At 35.7% G+C, this 22821-nt stretch overlaps 1 protein-coding gene across 1 annotated transcript; it reads right to left on the bottom strand.

Moving 5' to 3' along the window:
* Positions 1–88: 88 nt before the first annotated feature.
* NAA30 (N-alpha-acetyltransferase 30, NatC catalytic subunit) lies at positions 89–22821 on the bottom strand. The gene is made up of 5 exons (XM_032623860.1): positions 22737–22821; positions 21712–22471; positions 16829–16952; positions 15008–15063; positions 89–6415 (listed from the first exon to the last, which is right to left on the bottom strand). The coding sequence occupies exons 2-5, from the start codon at positions 22468–22470 to the stop codon at positions 6278–6280; spliced, it is 1077 nt and encodes a 358-aa protein (XP_032479751.1). The 5' UTR covers position 22471; positions 22737–22821; the 3' UTR covers positions 89–6277.

The following is a 22821-nucleotide window of genomic DNA, read 5'->3' as shown; positions in this document are numbered from 1 at the left end:
CATATTGGTGTACTTCAGTTCATATTATCATAAGCTATCAAGTAGACTTGGCCAAAGACAAGGTTGAAATCAATTTACATTTACCTAGTTAAGTCAATACTTGGTGGACGTACAAATTTTATTAGCATTCACAATAAAATGAAATATAATGCTAGCTGACTGTTGAGTCACTGTTTACAGCCATGATTGTAGGGAGGGAGGTAGCAAAGTTTAAGGCAGCAGGTTTAGCTTTAAGGCAGCAACTTCAGCTCCCTTAAAATGATCAATAAACATGTACAATCACAGGATATATGGCCCTACAGATGTTAGTGATCAATCACCTATGTTAGGGCATTGAACCCTGAGGAGTTCACAAACATACATAAAATTTAGCAATTACTTTATATCTTGTATCAGCTTCATACAATTGTGGATTTTAAAGCAGCACAGTTCCTTAAAATTGCCAATATTGTTTCCTATAGAACTAGTGCATTCCTAAAAACACACGTCTTTTTACAAATTTTTACTACTGGTTTTAACTAAAAAATTGAAGATATTTTCCTTTGGAAAATATTTAAATCTTAGGAAATAAAGCTTCTTAAGAACCCCTATCTAAGGGGCAAAAAATTTTTTTCAGTTCGTGCAACCTGCTGACTTTTTTTAAAAGGGTGAATTTCTTTGGCATGAAAGGAAAACACAGGAGACATACAAATCTTTGCAGTTATAAATGAACAAATGAGGGTACACGCATCCTGGAACACAGATCTCGCTAAATAAGAATATGTTTACTGAAAAATACAAAAAAAACAACAAAAAAAAAAAAAACCAAAAAAGAAAACCTCAGTCAAGGGGGCCAGAAAAGGCTGTTTTTAAGAAATTTCAAATAGATTCACTGTGTAACAAATTCAGTCACAAATGTCTTTATACAATTTCTTTAAAAGCCATGTCCTTTCTCTAGCATATGGTAAATTATTTTATTTACAAAAACATACATACAGATTCTCAGGAAATTGAGGTATTAAAAAATTGAGATATATTCATACAGCAAAGAGGTAGTCATAAAAATCCATCATCAACTAAAAATGAGCTTATTTCTTAGCATTATAAAAACCTTACATTTTTAACCCCTGCATTGTTTACATTTTTCTAAGTAGTAGAAGGTAGATTTCGGCACTTTGGTGATCTTTATTATTCCTAGGTCTTTTTCACATGAAGATTAAACACTGATTCGTATCAATAGAACGTGCGCCTTGAGCTCTTTCCCCAGCAGTGTTAACAGGCTATACCAAGTCTGGCACTCCCTTTTGCCAGGTGTTTCCCATCTCCACGCCTGCTCTTTTGATGAATTACACTTACGAGATGTCCAGCTAGAATCAAGATTGACACATCGTGGCCAGAGAACACAGGAAAATAAATCTGGTTCTCAGAAACAAAAACACTTGCCCTTGTATCGACATACATAATCTTCTATAATTTAGGAACAAAAAAAAGTGTAAACATGATACACCTCCATGTTTCAGTTTGACCACTCATAAAACGAGAAATGACCAATCTCATTTACAGGTAAAATTATTTCAAATTCATCTAAAATGAGAAGTTATTAGGCTTAATGATGTAAAATATTTTAATGCTAAAAAGACAGGAGTCTCATCAGAAACCAATTTTTGGCACTTGAATCTCGGAACCTCTGCAACCCAGAGAACTACCAAATAACAAAAACTGAAAGGGCTGCTTTTCTCAGAATGGCTAATTCACGGCAAAAGCAGGGAGAGGGGTGGTGACAAATACTGTTTTAATGAAATAGGTTTTCGTCATAAATACTGTAGGTATACTCTTGTATAGAGTATATTGCTCAGAGGTAATTTTTAAACATGATCCTATTTCATTCTTCAATGAATTAGATAGTAGTCTTTAAAAAATCCTTTTCAAAAGCTGTTTTCCTCAGTTATTGCTGTCTAAATATTATCTAAAGCTATGCTATCCAGTGCAGGAGCCACTAAACCACATGTGGCTGTGTAAATTTCAATTAATTAAAAATTCAGTTCTTCAATCATACTAGCCTTTCTTCAGGGGTTCAGTAGCTACGTGACTAGTGACTATCATATTGGAGAGCACAAATTAACATCTCTATCAAAAAGAAGTGCTACTGGACGGCTCTGAATCTGAAGAAAGTGCATTGTGCTATCTGCTCATGAAATTTTTCAAACTCATTTTTAAAAAGTTGCTTAAAAGTATCACTACATCTCTAGGCTACAGGTTATTATTGATCTCTGTTCATAGGTGTGAAAGAACTTTCTGGTCTTTATTAAGACAATTTATGAAGTATTTAGAATTCCATATAGGGCCCAAGTAAAACATGAACTCAGATATTTTCACTACTTGACTATAAAAGAACAAAGTGAAGATTTGACAGGCATGATGAGAGTAATTTAGCAGTCCCAATTAAAACAGATCTCTTCTTCCACTAATATCCATAAATCCTGAAATATGAAAGAATACATAACTGCCATTTAATCTTCTCACAAGAATGGGACAAAAAGCCCTTTAGATATTGCTCTATTTTCCTTTGGTCTTAGCAAGGGGGAAACAAAACAAAACAAAACATTACTTAAGTATAAACAAAAAAGAGTGAATTAAAATAAAAACTGTCTTACATATAAATTGCTATGGGACAAGGACAGAAAAACAAGTTTTGGTTTAATGCATGAGAAAATGCTCTCATTTGTATTGATAGCTGATATATGAGCTGACTAATAACTCTGAATACTTTTAGTAAAATCAAGTTCACGTTGTTATTTTCAAATTTGTCAGAACACAAGGTGAGAGAGATAACAATTGTGTATCCTTCTTCCAAATAACTCTTAGATGCAAGGCAGGAAGTGGGGAACAAAATAGATTGCCTATTTTTTTCTTTTTTCTTCTTAGTAGGTGAAAGTAAAACAACTCGAACATAAAATGCACACAGCTGTATCTAAAAGAAAAATGCAAACACAACTTAACCATACTTTATTTGACTGCATCTTATTTAGACAGCTTGCACATTTCAAATCCCATTAAAACTCTCTCTCCAAAAGGATATGGGACAATAGAAGAAAATTATGCAGCAATATCCAGTCATCAAACAGCAGTCCAATATTTTGAGATACACATGATATTTTATAGATACTCAACTCATATCTGACGTCAATATAATTTATGGTTATATTTTTACAAACCTGAAAGCCCTATAACAATATAGCACTCATTTTAGTGATGTCATGGTGCACTGAAAAGTAACTCTGATGCACTACCAATTTGCTTTTATCTATGCTCCTGGAAAGTGATGAACTTTATGATTTTTAGACACCATAATAAATATACACATCCAGTCTTATACATGTCAGCCAATACCGTAACACAGGGCAAGGTAAAGTTAAAACATGTGACAAACAAACTTCTTTACATAGATTTGTCAAGCAAATGGGGAGGGTACTTTAGGGAAGAGGCAGAAAATATTAAAACCAATTTTTTAATAGTAATTTTTTTTTTTGCTGGCTTCAGCTTCAAAACTACTGTCTGGTTTATGATCTGTGGAATTCTCTAGTTTCATCCTAATGTAAGGGAAATTATAGTCAGCCCACACATTAAAATGGTAGTATACCCGTTAGCTTCTTCAATACTAACATATATAGCTTCATGGTAGCATGTATAAAAATGTTCAGCAGTAGCAGCTGCCAAACCAGTGTCAGTGGATAGTACAGTCAGTCTTAAAGAGGCAGCACCCCATTAAAAGAAAGTTGCACCAATTTTGCTCAGTTTTAGCCAAGTGAACTCGCTCTATCAATTTTAAGTGGAGCTGTTTTAAGATTATATAAGAAAAATGAAAGCCCAATATCAAAATTTAAGTTAATGTTTGATGCTACTTCACCTGAAATGGAGACTTAATTTTGGTGCTGGGTTACCATGCTAGAGGATAAAATTTTAGTCCACTTAAGTAAACAATTTCTGCATACCCAATTAAAGACATAAGGTAGACACAGATATTCAACAAACACCAGCTAAACAATATGACAACCATTTGACTTTTCAGTCACACAGTTAAGTTTGTGTTTAAAACACCCAGTCAATTCAGCAAAATTTGGTCAATTCTGGGTGAAAAGGTCAATAGTGATGGTTTCATTGACAATCTGCCAAAAAATTAATGGCTGAGCTAAAAATCTAGCATGTATTTACTTTAGAACTGTCCTCATTAGTGAGTCAAGCAAATGTACGTTCATCAACAATCATTACCTATGAACCAGCAAGTCAAATATAAAGTGGTGAGATAAAATTTGATAATGAAAGTACTGAACTATTTTATTAGTTCAATTCCCTCCATATTAAAAATAATAGATGCATCATTATGATTGGTATTCCTCTAAGTGCTAGAGTCCAAATGAAGTCTGACCAAAAACGTACTCAAAATGGTCACCTGGAAAGCTGAGTATTGTGTGGTCTTCATATTTTTAATGTAACCAGTATTCTGCCCATTAAACTTTCAAGGCAATATAAAATGGAAAGAAAACGTTTTCTTTAAAAATAAGGAACTATAAATGATCCCATCAACAGGAAGATTTTATTTTCACCAAATTTATGTATCTTTATTTAAAAAATACTTGTCACCATGTTCACTTTCAAGACACTACACTGAGCAAGGAGCAGCTTTCCCTTAAAAAAAAAACAAAAAAACAAAAACAAAAAAACATAACAAAAAGGCAACAAACTTTCCTGAAAGGGGGCTTTTACCAACTGTTAATGGAGGTAGGGTTTTTAAAAATACAGTAATTATAGCCATAAAATAAAATTCAAACCAAATCCTAGAGCAGAAGTAAAGCATATCCAAATTAATGAAAAAACAATACATTCCTACAAAACATTTTTCACAGAGAATGAATCTTTTCTTTAATGGGCACCTCGGTTTTCCAGTCAAATAAATTATCCATCACAGGTCTCCTGACTCCACTGAAAGCAATCAACTTTAAGAGTAATTACATTGCACAGACTGGCCAAAACACAATGTAACTAATGAACATGGTGGCTATTAAGAAAACCTATAGAACTCATTCCAAGAATTTTCCATTTCTCCCTTTTGTTTTTCTGGGAACTAATAAAGTAAAGCTCCCCCAAGAATTTGCACAAGTGAAAAGAAAATAAAATCAGTTTAAAACAGATACAGTGCACCTTGGAATTTATTTTCAAGACCAAGAACCAAAAGCGAAGCATTTTAAGAAATGGAAGCAATGTGAATCCAAACCAAGTGGGAAAAAAGTTCCAACTACTTTGTAAAAGCTGTTCCTCACAGCTTAGTAACAATTTTGATTAAATAAAATCATACCAATTTACATTAATTTTTCTACTCTTTTCCAAAAATTCCCTCACTCTCAAAAAAAAGTGCATCTAAAACCCAGCAATTCCCGGCTTCATCAACTTTTCTCATCCCTTTTGAGTCATTTCTCAAAGATTTTCCAAGTAGATTCAACTTCTTACTGTAAGAAAAGAAGGGACTTCTACAGTAAACCACTCTGTCACTCACCTGGAAAAAGTATCCAAATTATAAAAATCTGAAATAATTTATTACCAAATTTAGAATTTAAATAAAAACAGAAGTTTGCTTGCAAAGGCCTTAAAGAAAAGGAAAAGGTAGCATGCATTCAAAAACTATAGAGATGAAGACAAATATACTTATCTACACAGGCACTGGCAGACGCAATTTAATTGTTATCTTTACTCATTGTTAAGACACACCCAACCCTACATAACATTTTTTTTCATTCACTAATCACTGAGGTACCAATATTCAAGAATGGAAATTTAATATTGAAAAAATAAAACCTAAAATTGAAGCTTTTCCCCCACCCCCTCAGAAAACTATGGCAGGTTTCATGTGAAATGTTAGTATACTCAGAGAATTTTACAATCTACATTGGCTTTTTTAAGGAACAAAAATCATGTTCCACTTCCTGGTTCTGTGATAAAATTATCACTGTGTAAATAACAATGTCAGCAGATTTTGCAAATGAACAAACAAATCTTGGCTATCAACTGGCACATCTTGTTGGTACCAAAAGAACTCTTTAAGTTTAAAACAATCTCTTTTAATTCAAAACAAATGCGCCATGCCAAAGTGCAACAAATATTGTGCGACACTCAAATGAGACACTGACAGATAAGAGCTGCATGGAAATCACTAAATCCACCTGCAAAGCAATTCTGTACAAATTGCATTGCATGCAAAGGTCGATTCTGCATCGTTGGAAAGTTGTTCCTTGATGTCAGTTTCTCAACGCAGCCACAATTTAAGTCGCAGTGCATCAACTCCATTTAAATAGTATCTGAACAGCCTCTTATCTCGAACAAAACCAAGATTTTCATAAAGTTTCAAAGCAGACTTATTCGTTATTTCTGTTTCCAAAACAACCTTCAAAAAAAGAGAGAGAAAACTAAGTTATAATTTTATAATATTTGAAACTAATTTATAATTTCATAATTTGACAAATAACTTAAAAACAATAAGATCAAATATTTAAGAAAAAGAAACTACATTTAATTGTCTTAAAGTTGATGGTGAAAACAGTAAACATTAATGACATACAGGAAGAACCCAGAAAAACAGTCATCAGAATTATAAAAGTCATTCTCTCTCAGGGCAAGGGTGGGGTGGGAACACTGGGGACATTTTCTTTTCTATTGATTTTTGTGAAATGTTTGGAATTTCTGGCAATGAGAATATATGTTTTATACTAAAACAAAGATGAATTCGTTCCCTGTATAGTGTGACAAAAAAATGAAGAAAAAAATCAACAATCAAAGATTTAAGAAAATAAACCAGTACTTGAAACTATTCAGATTGACCTCCAACTCCTATATTTTCATTAATATGTCATCTTTTATCCTGGCGACAACTACCATATTTGTCTACAGTCAAGACCAGAGTCTGAAAACTATCGTCCTTAGACCAAATATGCCTACTGCCTGTTTTTGTAAATAAAGTTTTATTGAGACACAGCCATGTCCATTGGTCTGCATGATGTTTATTGCTGCTTTCTCAATACAAAAGCAGACCTGAGCAGTCGCACCAGAGACCTGTGGGCTGCAAAGCCTAAAATATTTACTATCAGGCTCTTTGTAGAGAAAGTTTGCCAAACCTAGATCAAAGGTACCAAAACTTTAGTGTACCTGGAGGGCTTATTAAAATAGATTGCTGCACCTCCCCTCCAGAGTTTCTGAGTAGGTTTGGGGTGGTGCCCAAGAATCTGCGTTTTTTAAAAATTGCCAGGTGATGTGGATTGCTGCTGGTAAGGGGACGACATTCTGAGAACTACATTCTGAGAATGTCTAGACACGATGGATATCAACATTTAACAGAGGTATTAACTTCTTTCTGGATCTATTAAAATACTACTGAACCAGCGGCCCTGACAATGAAGAACTGATACTTTTGACTATTATGTGATGTTCTTCTACTTTACTTCTACCTTCCCCTACCAAAATATCCTCTATCCCATCTCCCAACTTTTACATACATAGCTCTATTTGCCTTTCTATTGATTCTCTACCTACCTCACTGAGAATCAACACAGTGAGTCACAGTTACTGTCGGGATGTTATAACCCCGAGGTGTTTGGAGTGGGAAAAAAGGGCAAAGTATAATTAAACAAAGGCCCAAGTAAAGCCTACGAGTCTCTTCCTGTTCTATCGCAAGCTATAAAAAAAAAAATCTGACAAGAATTCAAGCAACAGATATAAATAATAGAGAAAAGACTGTACTTCAACTCATTGGATCCAAAAAACTCATGATCAACTCCTCTACAATTCCGCACATCAGTAACAAGATCTCCATCCCATCAATGCCTCAAACCTAAAACCTAAGAGTCATCTCTGTACTTCCTTCCTCTCCACCCCGCTACATACATCCAAGCATTGAGTATTTCAATTTTCTCTCTTAAATCTCTCTTAAACTGATCCTCTCCTTTCTATCCCCATTGACAACATTCTAGTCTAAGCTGCCATCAACTTTTATTATAAATACAAGAACCTCTTAACCCAAAGGTCTCCCACTCTAGGTACAGTGATGCTCGTTAATTCCCTGCTTACAACCATTTATTGACTCTCTTTTGTCCTCAAGAAAACGTCCACAATCTAACAGTAATCTAAAGAGACCTAAAAGGTCCATCAAGATATGGCCTCTACCTACCTTGCTAATTGTGCTTTAGGTCTCCCCCAGTTACTCGCCACGATCAACACTAAACTTTCAGTTTCTGGAACCCACCATTATCTTTCCTACCTTAGACCTTTCACATAAGCTGTTTTCTCTGTCTGGAAGAACACTCTTCCCATCCTCCTCTTCTTGCTTTTGGCCTTAGCATGTCACTTCCAGACTGGGTAGAGTATCTCTTTCCCTTCATACTACCCCACAGCACTCGGCACTGCTCCTTGTTCAACTGTACTTTCATTCAATGTTTGATGAGCATGACATCTTTCCCAGCTGGTGAGCCCAACAAGGACAGGGATCATGGGTACCTTGTTCACAGCCATTTCCTCTGCACCTAACACACTGCTTGACACACAGAAGGCTCTTAAACATTTGTTAATTATATATGCCCTTAGTACCTTTCATTATATTACATACATTACATAAATAGGAAACAAACGAAAGTACTGCCAAGCTTTTAAATGACCAGAGTACTTAAACAGAAAGTATCATCTTACGGCAATTACCTATGCAAACAACTCATGAGAGCAAATCACACACTAATCCAAACTTTAAAAAGATCTAAAACCAAGTAATTAATAGTTCAAGATCAAGGGAAAATGTTCCTATAAAAGTTATACAGCAAGCAAACTGGTTCAAGATGAAAATAAAAAGTCAACAATTTCTCTCTGCTCTTAAAAAAATGGAATTTAATGTTCAGTGTATGCCATCCTCCAGTTTGGAACACCCCAGTCTGGTCAATGCAATTTACCAGTTTGGAACTATTCTCTTGAGTAATTCCTAGAATTCTGTTTTATGCCAGCACCTAATTACAGCTAAAATGTTAAATCAAAACAATATGAGAAGCAATAAAGCTGCAACAACTCAAAACTTAGAACTGATTTCACAGAAATAAAAAGGAGAGCGACAGTGTAAAAAAAATAATACTTTTTGAAGGCTTACTAAGTGCTACGTAAAGCATTTCACATGCATTATCTCATATTACATGCATATGTCATAATGTTATTTTCACAAGAACCCTATGAAACAGATATATCTCTAACTTACAAGTGAATGAAACTCAAGGCCACCAGTAGAACAAGAATAAACCAGACTCCAAATGTGAACTAGAGCTTAATAGTATCCACTCTTCTGTACCTGTGATTGCACCCCAAAGTAAAACAAAGCAGTGAATGGGAGATCTAACATAATGAAGGGGATCCAAGTCCATATTCATTAATATCCAGCAATCTAAAATATTCAAACACAGCTGAGGCTAACTATAGCTACATAAATATACACCTGATGTGTAAGTTACGAGTTGAATTCAGGTTTGTTGGCAGCCTAACGGATTAATAAAATAAGGCCCAATTTACAGAAAAACATTACACAAAGTGCTAACACCTTGGTTAAAATGAAAAGATTCTCTCAGCACACTCACATTCTCTAATCAAAGAGATCATGTATTATTTGACACAACAGAAAACGCCACAAAAGAAGTAACTACTTTTTAACACTTAATTACGAAATTCTTATAAACATACTAAAAGAGAATCTGGGTTTATACTGAAAACTCTATAAAATTATTCTTTTAGTTCACATCATGGGAATATTATATAGGAAGCCAAAGCATAATAAGGTTATTTTAATCCTAAAGAAACTTGGCTAAGTTGAATTCTACTTAACAGAAAATAAGGGTTACAGTGAAGTTCTATGGATTCTCTCAGGAACACACCATTGTCAGGACGAGCCAAACCATTACAGTTTAGAAAGCCTTTTTTAATATTATAGGCTAGGAGCTCCTGGAGGGACGGCAAGCACCATTTTATTGTCTGGCACCTCAAAGGCCTCACACCAACAATGCAGACTGAACAATTTTACTGCTCTTCATAACATCCCTTTAAGATCAGAATCACCATCACACTGCACAAAGAGACAGACTTTAAAAAGTTAAATGACTTTCCTATAATCACACAACTATATCGACAGAAGATGGATCTAGAACCCAGGCTTATCATATCCAGAACTTTAACTAGGCCAAACTACTCAACCAAAAATCCTTACAGTTTAAATAATTCCATTTTACTCTGTTCCTTACCTAGCTGCCCTGTCTCACAGCCAAACTATATGTTTCCAATGAAACTAAAAATGTTAAACATATAATTATTAAACACAAAAAGCTTAAAAGTCATCTTGTACATTACTATAAAATGTATGTTATTTTGTTAACATGTAACAGGTTTATTATTGGTTATTTAAATAAATTTCCCACTGTTGGTGGGAATGTAAATTGCTACAGACATTATGGAAAACAGTGTGACGGTTCCTCAAAATTAAAAATAGAACTATCATATGATCCAGCAATCACACTTCTGGGTATACAACCAAAGAAAGTAAAATCAGGACCTCAAAGAGGTCCCCATGTTCATTACAGCATTATCACAGTAGCCAAGATAAGGAAACAACCTAAATGTTCATCAACAAATGGATGGATAAAGTGGTGCGCGCTGCCAGTGTGACAACATGGGTGAACCTGGAGGGCATTACCCTAAGTGAAATGCATCAAACATAGAAAAACAAATACTGCGTGATCTCACTTATATACAGAAACTAAAACAGTCAAACTTAATAGAAGCCGAATGTAGAATGGTGGTTCCAAGGGGATGGGGATAGACGAAAATAGGAAGACGCTGGTCAACTAAAAATGTTTTAAGGTCACATACTGCACACTTAACCTCCATTAAGAAATTCTGATTCCAGTATATTTTCATCATTTATGAGTTAGTTCTGAGTATTAATATCGTAGTAACCATACCATAAATCTAAAAAAAATTTGAAATTTAAATTTCCAGAGGTGAACATTTCAGGGACATCTGCAGCTTAAAAAGTCCTGTTCATCATGCTGCTCCATTCATTCTAATTTATTTCCAAAAAAAGTACATAAAAGTAAATGGCCACCATGTGGGTTCATTATTTTAGGTACACATGAAAACTCAGTCATGTTATTTGTATATGTTTTTCTTACTGTCTCCCCTAATGTAAAACCCAAGCTCAAGAAGCTTCTCCTGGTAGCCACTAAATGTTTGGCAGCCAGACCACATAGAGGAGTAACCAAATTCAAGCTAGATTAGCAATATAGGTAATGCATTTCTTACTCATGAAGTAATGAATCCACCTGTTTCTTTTTCTGATGCTATAACTTTTTAGTCAGATCCAAATATACAGAAAATGGAAAAGATCTTTAGCTACGCTGTTTAAACATGTCTAATTCTGATATAAAAAGTTAGGAAAGTCATAGTAAGGCAAAATGAAAAGATCTATTAGACCAGAAGAATAATACCATTGTTACTTGGGCAAAAGCAAGATCTACATTTCAACTCTGTGAAATGTACAGATCTACATTTCAACTAACCTCGGTTTAATTCACTCTGAATTTATCTTAAAACAACAAGTGGCAACCAAAAGCAATATAAACATGACTCAAGGTCATAAATAAATTCTGCAAACGGAACAGAAAGTAAAAATTGACTGGATGTGTACAGTAAAGCTTCATAGAGATTTCCAAATGTATCTCTCTTAATAGGCTCATAGATTCAAAAATCTCTCTCTGTAAGATTGAAAAAACAGCAGCACGACCTAAGCAGTAGAAGATGTAATTTAAAACCCTTCACAAATGTCTTTCTGATAATGTCAAAATTTCTTAACACTTTAAAAGAAAGGAAGACTGACCTAACTTAATGAAAGTAACATCACATGTCAGTTATTTTATAATTTGGTCATTGTATTCTTGGATAATTATAATTTCCAAGTTTTCCTCAGAACAATGAATTATATACAAAACCATTTTTATATATAATTGCTTTTATCAAAGGGTACTTTAATAACTTGGTTAACCCTGCAGATATATATTTTTTTCAGATATATTTTTTTATGTACACACACACAAAAAAAAGACGATTGCTGTTCTTAGAAGCTTAGAGAGAAAGACAAGTTAAAAACTAATTAGACTGGGAGATGGGGATTGACATATATACACTAATATGTATAAAATAGATAACTAATAAGAACCTGCTGTATAAAAAAATAACTAAAAAAAAAGAACTAAAAAACAATTTTTTAATGAAAAAAATAGACATATCGAAATTCAAAAGTCCACCCCCCCCCCAAAAAAAGAGGCATAGATAAGATACTGGAAACACAAAACTGATCATTCAACCAATATTTATGAACCATGTACTCTATCACAAATGCTGTACTAAGTACTAAGAATACAGCAGTAAACAAGAAAAGGTATCTCTGCTCTCAGTGGCTAAGGCACAGTCTTTGAACAAGTAAATTTAAGAATTTAAGCATAGTAAGTATTACAGAAAGGGAGGTAAAGAAAACCACAGACGGTGGTTTTCAAGGAAAACTTAAAAGGAGTTGTTGATATCTGAATTGGGTCTTAAAGACTGAGAAGCATTTTAATAAGCAGAGGAAGACCAAGAAGCTACTGGGTCTAGCAAATACAAAGTAGTTACACTGGAGTGGAGGGGAAAGAAACCAAACCAAACAGGATGGGATGGTAATATAAGGAAGTAGAACCAACAAACACACTACCATCAAAAAGTAGAAGGGTAAAGAGGACAGAAGAGTTTGTTGCTTATATGGTTTAAAACTCAATGAAAGGGAAAGTGAAAGCCTAATAAAGAGTAAGCAAGAGTTCTGTCCCTTTTTACAGCAAATCCTTTATCTGAACAATATGGGGCACAGATAACCAATTTTTTTAAACCATGGAAGACTTCCCTAATCCAGAGGCAGAGCTATTCAAACTGCAAAAACCATCCACTTAAAACCATACAACAGAAATAAGTTCATGGAACTATACCCATTTCAGTCTACGATTGAGGAAAACTCATTGCTTGAAAAGTAAGAAAAATGAATCAGAATTTTAAGCCTACAATGAATAGTTCTACCATAAAATGTATCACTAATTTAGGCCTTAACCTTAAGACTATAACAATATAACCAAAATCTCATCATTCCGCAGAACTTTCAAAGAAAAACCAATACTATTTAAACATTTGATCAGTTAAGGTAAAGCATACTACCTGTCTCATAGGCAGTAACTAGGATAACTCAGAAAAGGCTTTCATAAGGGACATAATACTCCCTCCTTATAACATCCCTGTTCACTGGGAACCACACTACTCAGTAGAGGATCAAAACATGGTCTTATCATCCCAAAGATTTCTCTGAACTGTTAAGCAGCTTTTGTGAAGCCTGACTTCTATTCTTGGTGAGCTGTCTAAGCCAATATAGCCATGGTCCATATTGGACTTACACTGATGAAAAAATTTATATTCAATTTTATACTCAAATTTTAGTTACCAATGATGTAGATAATCAGGGTACCTTTTACTTTTTTTTACAGATAATCACTGTACCTTTTACATTTTGAAATTAAAAGCTGTGAATATGAGATCCTTTGCCATGTGTGAATTTTCTTATTCGGGGTAAAAAAATTAAATATCCGTAAATCCCAGGATATCTTCCCTGTGCTGCCCAATATATCTGTAGGCCTTCTCATACAACCACAATTTAGTGTGATCTGTCAAACTACGAACTATGAATGTGGACAAGGAGCGTGAGAATACTCTGCTGTACATCTGTACTGACATGGAATCCTGTTCATGAGTTACTGTTAAGTGGCAAAAGCAGTTATAGCAGAATAACTGTGATTTCATTTGTATAAAAAATATGTGTAAACATCTGCATTCACATGTGCTTAGAAAATGGGAGGATGCAAACTGCAAGATTAATAGCAGCTGTAAGTGGAAAGAAAGATGAAGAGTTGAAAAGCGTGAAGATGGTAAAAGAAAGGACTTTGCACCCCAAATACACACAAATAATGACAGTTAGTGACTGTGAATAAATTTTGTGCCAAAAAAACCCCACTTAAAAAAAAAAAAAAGTAACCAAAACAAGTTACTTATTGCAGTCTGAGAAAAAATTTACCTAATTTCAAGTATTTTGAGAACTCTCTAAGGCACATTTGCCCTCCAATAATAAAGACAAGTGTTAGCAGTAATGCTCATAAAATTACTAGCACAACTCTGGTCCTTCTTAGTCACCACAGTTATATTAAAGATATCTGTACTTCCCTAGTTTATACTTATCCCCTTCCACATTACATAATAGTAAATCTTAACATTCCCAACCATCACTATTATTTATTGAGCACCTACCGTATGTAAAGCACAGTGCTGCAGGATACAAAGATACTACCTGCCTTCAGGCCTTACAAACAATCTGAAGAGAGAAGACACTTTTATGCTAATTTACAGATAGATCTACATTTAAAAAGTGGTTGTCTTTCCCCCCTCCAGGCTTATTATTTAATGATGAGATTTTTTTCAAATGTGAAATGTTCTTCTATGGGCTGACAGTTGGCGCACAGGGAAAAAAAAAAAAAGTATTATTTAGAGAGAAACCAAGGCCAATACACAAGTAAATTACAATAAGGTTTATAATAAGAGCTACCTTAAATGATTTAACTGATAACAAATCAGAGTTCTGAATACCAGTTATTTACTAAAAATATCTAAAATTTTACCTTTACATTCTGACACAAATTTTAGCTCCCATTATCATCTTAAAATTTGTTCTAGGTCAAAGTTCATGTGTTTTTCAACGGAATGTAATTTTCAGCACAAGTTACATTTGTACAATAATAGCTTGCAATGAAATCTGCAGTACAATTTATTATGGGCTATTTATAAAAATACCCAGTAGAATACAGCCCAGGATAAAAGGTCTTAAACATTTAGGAAGACTTACCTCATCACAGTCTCCTTCAACCATAGCATATATAGCTTTCTTAACCAAGTTAGTACCTAGAATACAGAGCTGAGTATTAATGAAGTAAAAAATGTAATTAATTTTTTAAAGATACCTAAATTATAATATTCATAAGAAGCAAAGAAATGTCAAACGCTGGATTCTACCCTGAATGATACACAGATTATCTCAAATTAAGTGGGGGAAAAAATTTAGACTTAAAACTGAGAGCCCAATAGGACCTGTGCATAGCAACACAAGTTTCCTCTTGAAAGACCTATCTCCCGATATAGATCCTTTTCTCAGGTGTAAATGCTGTTTAATTCCAAGAAAAAAGGTAAGATATGGCCAGAGCAACCCAGGAACTTCTTCAGCTGGTAAGAACTCACTCCATGACCTTTGAGCCAATCTTGCCAAAGATCACACCAGAACTGCTGTGACCCAGAGTGGGCTCAAGACACTGTGTTAGTTTCCACAAACCTTATAGTAAGCCTGGGCACACCAAATGACGTCAGTGGTGTGTCTGTATCCTAGTTTAGGGTCAGATATACTTAGCACATTAAAGAGAAAACAAATACTAAATCTGATCTTAAGAGAAGAAATCCAAATTTTCTCTCTCAATTTTCAAACCATGAATACAAGCAAGCACACGTTACATGGGCCATACAAAATATGTCTGAGGGCCAGGATGCAATCTTCAAGGCACTGGTTTCTGTCCTCTGAAGTAGCCAGGCAATTTGCCTATCATTTTCCATGAGTCCTTACCAGCTCTTTTTAATACATCAAAGACTCAAACTTGGCTTGTATAACAAGCCCAATTCATTAAACATCTTAGTGGCAAACTGTAACACTATAAGAAAAGTTGGCTGAACCTAATGTACTAAGTAAACCTATTCATAATGACTTCTCATGATGTCTCAGATTGTGTGAAGCAGTCTTAAACTGGACACTCATAGTTTAAAAAGAAAAAACTACAAGTGACAAAACTGCTAGTAATTAAATACTGGTACAGGCATCAAACTCTTTTTTCATGAATACTTACTTAGCTTCAGTACCTCTCAGAATGTGCCATGCTCAGACAAGCGCTTCTCTACCTGATCCTCCATCTTGAACAAAGAGCCAGTAGGTCTTAGACACTATGACAGCTGTTCTTAACAGGCTTACATCACAGCCACCTGGGGAAATTTCAGCCCTACTTCTAACAGGACAAGATTCTCAAGGGGAGGGGCTTAAGCATTTGTTTTTAAACCACCCAGATGATTCTAATGACCATTATAAACCATGAGTATAAGATTAACTGCAAAGGCCAGGAAAGGTAGCCCAGGAAAGAGATGAGTTTGGGAATAGTAGTAAGAAACAATTCTCCTTTTTCCTGGTCCTTCCCGAATTGCTAATATAATGTTTGATGACTAGTACTAAATAATGGTAACAATTTCTCCATAATTTTGCCTTGATTGAGGACCATTTAACCCAAGTACACACAGCTGCTTGAGTGCTGTGATCAAGCACCCTAATAATGTTATTAAAAACTGCAGAACTTAGTATAATGCAAAGCAGTTTGGATATGATCAAAAAAATGTCTGGAGATGAAAACTGATCACCTTCTAATTGTTAGAAAGATAATCTCTCAAATAATTAAACAGTAATAAAGGAAACAATTCATTTTTAAAACATTTTGAAAATATTTTGAAATAAAAGCAATCAATTTTCTTCCCTCAGCTTCATGCTCATTTCTACATACTATTTACATTTAAGTCTTCTGCTTCAAAAAAAAAATGAAAATAACTTAGGCATTTTTTTGTGACATAATATTTTTCTTACCAATGCCATTTCTCCTGTATTTGGAATCCACGGCTAACATGGCTATATAACCTCTGCGGAACATCTTTTTGTGCATATCCAACTTGCAAACGATGGCACCTACACACTCCTCCCCTACCATGGCCTTAAAAATAAACAAACAGTTACAAAGAATACATTGCCATCAGGTATTGCATAATTACCCACAGAAACAGCAGCCAACCATTGGTCAGTGTTTCTGAGGGAGGAAGAAATAATGAGAATTCTAGCAAGAGAGCAGTCACAGAAGTGTCAGAAATCTAAATCCCAGAACTCCTTCAAATGTTCTAGTTTTAAAATCTTTCAACATTCTTTAGGACATGAATTTCTTAGGCTCATTATTAAAGCCTAGGGGAAAAAAAAAAGCAAATTTCCACATGGTAAACATTCAAGTACTTTATGAGGTGCTTATAATTAGTTGCAATAAAGAGCTACATGTTTAAGATCTGGGAAAGGGGAAACATGTGAAAATAATTTTTTTAAGAAAGGCTTTTCATTAGATATCACAAAATATTGTGAAACTTATCAACAGAGTACTATAAATTTAATTATAATAAAGTTTTAGTGAAAGACAGATATAAGACATAATATTTACACCTGAATAATAGTTAGATTTTGATCAGGGGAAAAAAATCTAAAAGAAAAAGGATTATTTTTAAGGTATTCCTTAGATCCTACCCAAGGGGTTTTTGTTATTGAAGAACTACAAAAACTAGATATACGATGGTCTCATTTTTAGGGCTCTACTGACAGTGTGAGTCATTGCCATAAAGCTCACAGAATATCTAGATCTCAAAATCAAAGCTTCATATTAAAGCAAAAGCTGTAATTTTTACAGACCTTTCTATTTTAATAAAAATGTACAGCCTTCCACACAAAGATTACTTATTAAATAAAAGCTAATCAGCCTCCATTTTCATTAAAATTTCCAGTATCACCATTGAAAATATGTTTTTCAAAAATTCCATCACCAACAAAAAGTTCTAGTAAATATTGTACTCTGGTAAATATAAATAGGGCAATAGTTCCAATTGTTTAATAATGTGTCAGACAGAAATACTTGTTTGCTGTAAAGAGCCCTCATAAAAAAAATATGAAAGCTTCAAATCATCTCTTAATAAAATTAACTTTTCAGAAACTATTTCAACAACAAAAACCAGGAATGGGTTAAAAAAAATCAATAAGCAAAGCCCAATTTACACTTAATACCTCTCTTATCTTGAATCTGTTATGACTTTTTTTAGTTCATCATTCTGTAAATTGATTAAAAAGCCTTTTTTTCAACTGCAGAGAAATCTTTAGGCAAGATAATTCTAATCCATTTCACGCAAGCCTAAACTAGGTCAGGAGGGATATTAATTTTATTTACTTATTTTAATTGAAGTATAGTTGATTTACTTTGAAGGGATATTAAATTCAACAATCCACACTAATTCATTTCTGTTTTATCAACACAATCCAAAATTATGTGGGGTCAATAAACCTCTAAAATTGTTATTTCCATTTTCATTCATGATAAATCAATCTGGTTCTTTCAAAATTCTTTTGAAAAGTAAAATTTCTTTCTGTATTAAGTCCTGAAGCATATACAAAAGTTGCCTGGTTGAACAGCATTTTCTGATTTGAACATAACTTATTTCAAATAGATGTGTGTGGTTGTGTGTGTGTGTGCATATATCAGAGATGAGAGGTACATTAAAAAATTTTTGACCTGACCTCATAAGCTAGGAGAAATGGAAATCTATACCAATCTATGATACAAAATTATAGGACAGCTACATTTCACAGTAAACCATCCAAAAGGGGAAAAAATTAAAACCACTAGACACAATATATCTGGACAATACTTTCAAACTGGATAGGCATTTCAAACAAATCTTCTTTGTCCTCGGACCAAGAAAGTAATAAGCAAACAAAGCATTATATTAGTTCACTTAGACTAGATTGAGTTCTTACTAATCAAGAATCTATAGGAACAAAAATCAAGTTGTACACATCATTTAAAAATAAAAGCTCAATATATGATTCACTGTTATTAGTAAGATGTTTAGTGAGGAAGGCCAATTCTGTATTTTTTCCTGATAAATTGCTGATTTACAAGAATCACTGAACTGCATGTTAAGTTTTTACAAATAAAAGCTTCTGCACATAAATTTGGAACTCATGCTATTAAAATGTGTTCTTTTTTTCAAGGATGGGAACTGAAAAATTCCAGGCAAGATTAAAATTTAACTCTACAAGGCCAAATGCTTGTCAATCTATAAAACTTGAAAAATATAAGCTGTGTGAAATACGGATTCCCAAATTCCAGAATATCACAAATAGGAAAACAGAGGAATCTGGAAATTTAAATTTAGAACAAATAACAGAAGTACTATAGTATATCACTGGTAATAAGTTTAAGAAGTTCAAAAAGGCACCAACAACTGAAAATACCATGAACTCAAAAGAGACAGAGATAAATTATTTAAGTACAGAGTAAATGACAGTGCCTCCCATTTGTACAGTACCATACTTTCACATCTGTTACAATTATTAGGAAGAATCATTAGAAACTGTCACTTTTGTTAGTCAAATATGATCAAGTATTGGCGATTTTCTAAGGTTCAACCACATATATTCCATTTGATCCACTGCAGGTTACTCATGGAAACCAGGAACATTCTGAAGATTTCTAGTCTCTTAATATCGTTGTCTGCAAGGACAACTATTACTTGGTGAAGCATAACTTGGTGACACAAGGATCTTGGCTGAATGACTCAAGGGTATGTCATTTTTCAGCTTCTTAATTGTTTCCATAATGACAGGCCAGGAGACCTGGGTTCTAGCTTTACATCTCTGGACCCTAAATATCTGGAGATGTGAACATTTTAAGTCACTCTGGTCTTTAATTTTCTTTCATTAAAAAAAAAAATTAAGCTGAACTAGATTATCTCTAGGATCCTTTATAGTTCTAAAATAAAATGAATTGAAATAAACATACATTTATATTTGTTTTAAATTAGTTCTCATGAGAAATTCAAAATTTTTAAACGCCAATATAAAGGCCCCAGTTCCAAATGGCCTCTGACTGTTTAACTATTGTTTTATGTTCAATACGTCTAGATCCATACTTGCATTAGTAAACCTTACAAGTCAACCACTTGCATATTATCACAATTTCTAGATATTGAGAGTTTAATGTTAAACAAACTGGCTATTAAGGGTTAAAGTTCAAATTAGCTGTTGAATTGGGAGGAGTCTATGTAAAATCAAAGTAAAGTTTACTAATATTCAGTTTATCAGTTTAAAATGGCAGACAAGTTGAGAGAGGTGTAGGTAATACCAGAACTCAAAGGCTGACTAATCATCACACATACACAACTATTTTCTGGAATTAACAGAAATACATACACTATTTCAATTTAAACTGTAACTAAATTGTATGCTTTTGTGAATTAACTTACAATTAAATCAATCTACAATCTTCAGCATTTATAACAGCATTTGATATGACATTTATAATAATGCTATGAAAACCATCTTCCCATATTCATTTGACACAGACGTGTCTTAGAACTTCTATTTTGATGCAATGGTTAGAATCCTGTAAGAGCAGTTTTGTAGAATATAAAATAGGTCCCAGTTTAAACAAACATACTAAACTGAAGTTTAGCAAAGTGAACGCAGAAAATAGCACAGCTACCATTATCAACAATACTGAGGTTATATTTTCAGATCACCACCAAGCTATAGAATCAAAAAGACAGATTTCTAAAGTATTGTCAAAGCATCTTACAGGGAATTAGTAAATGCAATTAAGTCAATTCTAAAACAACAAACAATGGTAGTGGCTTTTCCCTTCACATATCGTAAAGCACTCCTTAAAAGCATGTTGTCTTTCTTCAATAAAATTCAATGGAAACAACATGCTTGTGAGTACATGATATAAAGCACATACCTACCATCAATATTTAAGTGAAAGGTTTCATAGACTGAAATTGGTCAATATTATTGGGAAACTATTGGTACTACCAGTACTACGTAAGTCAAAAAAAAAAAAAAAAAATTCAGCTTGTTTGGTTAAGCCAAGTCCTTTTTACTCATATATTAAGCAAAAAATTTCTGTCAACTACATCACACACAAGCCAGCAACAGTCCTAGAACTTAAGCATATCTATGACCAGCTTCTTTTAAAAAAAGAAAAAAAAAATTAGATTAGTTAACAATTTCACACTTAGTTTCCTACACTCCCAAAAAGGGTATTTTGTTCAAGTTTCTGGAGTCTTTCAGCCACCAGAAGTGTTAGTAGCGCCTTCTGCAACCATGCACCAGAAAGCAGGCTGGCTACAACTGCTAACTGCCCTGCTGAAGTAAAAGGAAACAATCTCCATAATTATGGAATACGCTTCTAAGATTTAATTCTCCAGTGTGGCCACAGCAAGTTTACTGACAATCATGTACACCAAAACATGTTTATGCATACACTCTTCCCTGATTATGGCTGTAATTGAGAGATTAATAAGGCCTGTATCCGAACAGAACCATGTTCAAATTAAATGACTGCAAAGTGCTTTGAGGATGAGGGAGGATAATTAAAGACGGTTAAACATGATTATAAGCTAATGTAAACAGGATACAAGACCCCCAACATGCATCACACAGGCTTATTGCATTTACATCAGTATCAAGTTAACCCGGATCATGAACCCTTACCTTCAAAGCAGTTTCATTAAATAATTAGAAGTGCATACACACACTTTACATCACGTAACGTACTATGAAATGCAGGATACATCCACTGCCACTCCAGCCCTCACACTCCCTGCCCCGCACGGCCTGAATCTCTCTGCTGGGTTCACCCAATTTTCATTCCACCCACTTACCAAGAAGCACAGCTGTGGCCAGTTGTGGATAAAATATCTATAGGTATAAATGGAGTAGGGTTCAGACAGATCTTTGGTGATCAGTCTCATGATATCGGGCATTTGCAGCTCGGATTCATATCGGACATAACGTATAGTCCGATCCTCCCCAGGCTCAACCTCCCGGCCTGAAGGGCTTCTCAAACTGCAGCCGGCGGTCAGGGATGAAGACAGCAGCCGCACCTGCTCGTCTTCCTCCTCCTCCTGCTCCGGGCCCTCCGCCAGTCCATTGCGGGCCGCCGCTGCCTCTGCGGGGCTGGGGAGCGCAGTTCTTGCATTACTGGGGAGGCAGGGAGGGGGGCTCTCGCCCGAGTGTACCCCGGCTCCTTTTGTTGCAGTCGCTCTGGGGCCCCCGGCGGGGGTGGCCGTGACCGTGGCCGCCTCGGCCGCGCTCAAAACCTTGCTCTTGAGGGAGGCGGCCGTCCGGAGGTGCCGCAGTTCGGGGTTGATCAATCCGTTGAGCTGCAGCTGCTCCTGCGGCGGCTGGGGGCAGCGGAGGCACGGATGCCCCTTGGCCGCCGCCGTCGCCTCGCCGCCCGCCGGGCTCCCGCCGCCGCCGCCGCCGCCGCCGGCTTCGTGCTCCTCGTCGTCCTCCTCGTCCTCGCTGCAGCAGGCGAGGGCGGCCCCCGCCGGGAAGGGACAGCGGGGCTCGGCCGCCGCCGAGGCCGGAGGTGCTGGTGGTGGGAGGAGGCTGCTAGGCCCAGGCGGTACCTCCGCCATCCTAGAGGAGACACAGACCGAGAGGGGAAGCCATGAGACCCGGCGGACGAGCGCGGAGTAGAGGGAGCGGGGGGCGGGGGGCGGCCAGGGTTGGGGGGGAAACAAAGGCAGAAACCGTCCCTCACAGAGCTGGCGCCCCAATTCCGCGGGCCCCCCCAACTCTTCAGCGCCGCCCAGCTGCTCAGCCGGCCACCGTCCCCGTCCGCCCGCGCCCATCCGCCAGCCCTGTCACCCGCGGCCCCTCCCCATCCCCACCGCAGGCTCACCCCGCACAGGTCCCCGCCGCCACTGCCGCCACTCCTCTTCCTCCTCGGCCGCCGCCGCCTCCCGCACCGCCGCGGCTGCCTCCAC

This window comes from Phocoena sinus, chromosome 2 (genome assembly GCF_008692025.1).
Source record: "Phocoena sinus isolate mPhoSin1 chromosome 2, mPhoSin1.pri, whole genome shotgun sequence".
Classification (NCBI taxonomy): Eukaryota; Metazoa; Chordata; class Mammalia; order Artiodactyla; family Phocoenidae; genus Phocoena; species Phocoena sinus.
Note: the sequence above shows the minus strand (reverse complement) of the source record. Positions and strands in the feature narration are given on the sequence as shown.

What these genes read in the sequence shown, in the direction of transcription:
- NAA30 (XM_032623860.1), bottom strand. Translation starts at nt 22,470, where the DNA reads ATGGCGGAGGTACCGCCTGGGCCTAGCAGCCTCCTCCCACCACCAGCA. An exon ending in GGCCACAGCTGTGCTTCTTG is followed by an intron (nt 16,953 to 21,711) that starts GTAAGTGGGTGG and finishes TTTATTTTTAAG; the next exon opens with GCCATGGTAGGGGAGGAGTG. An exon ending in ATACAGGAGAAATGGCATTG is followed by an intron (nt 15,064 to 16,828) that starts GTAAGAAAAATA and finishes TCTGTATTCTAG; the next exon opens with GTACTAACTTGGTTAAGAAA.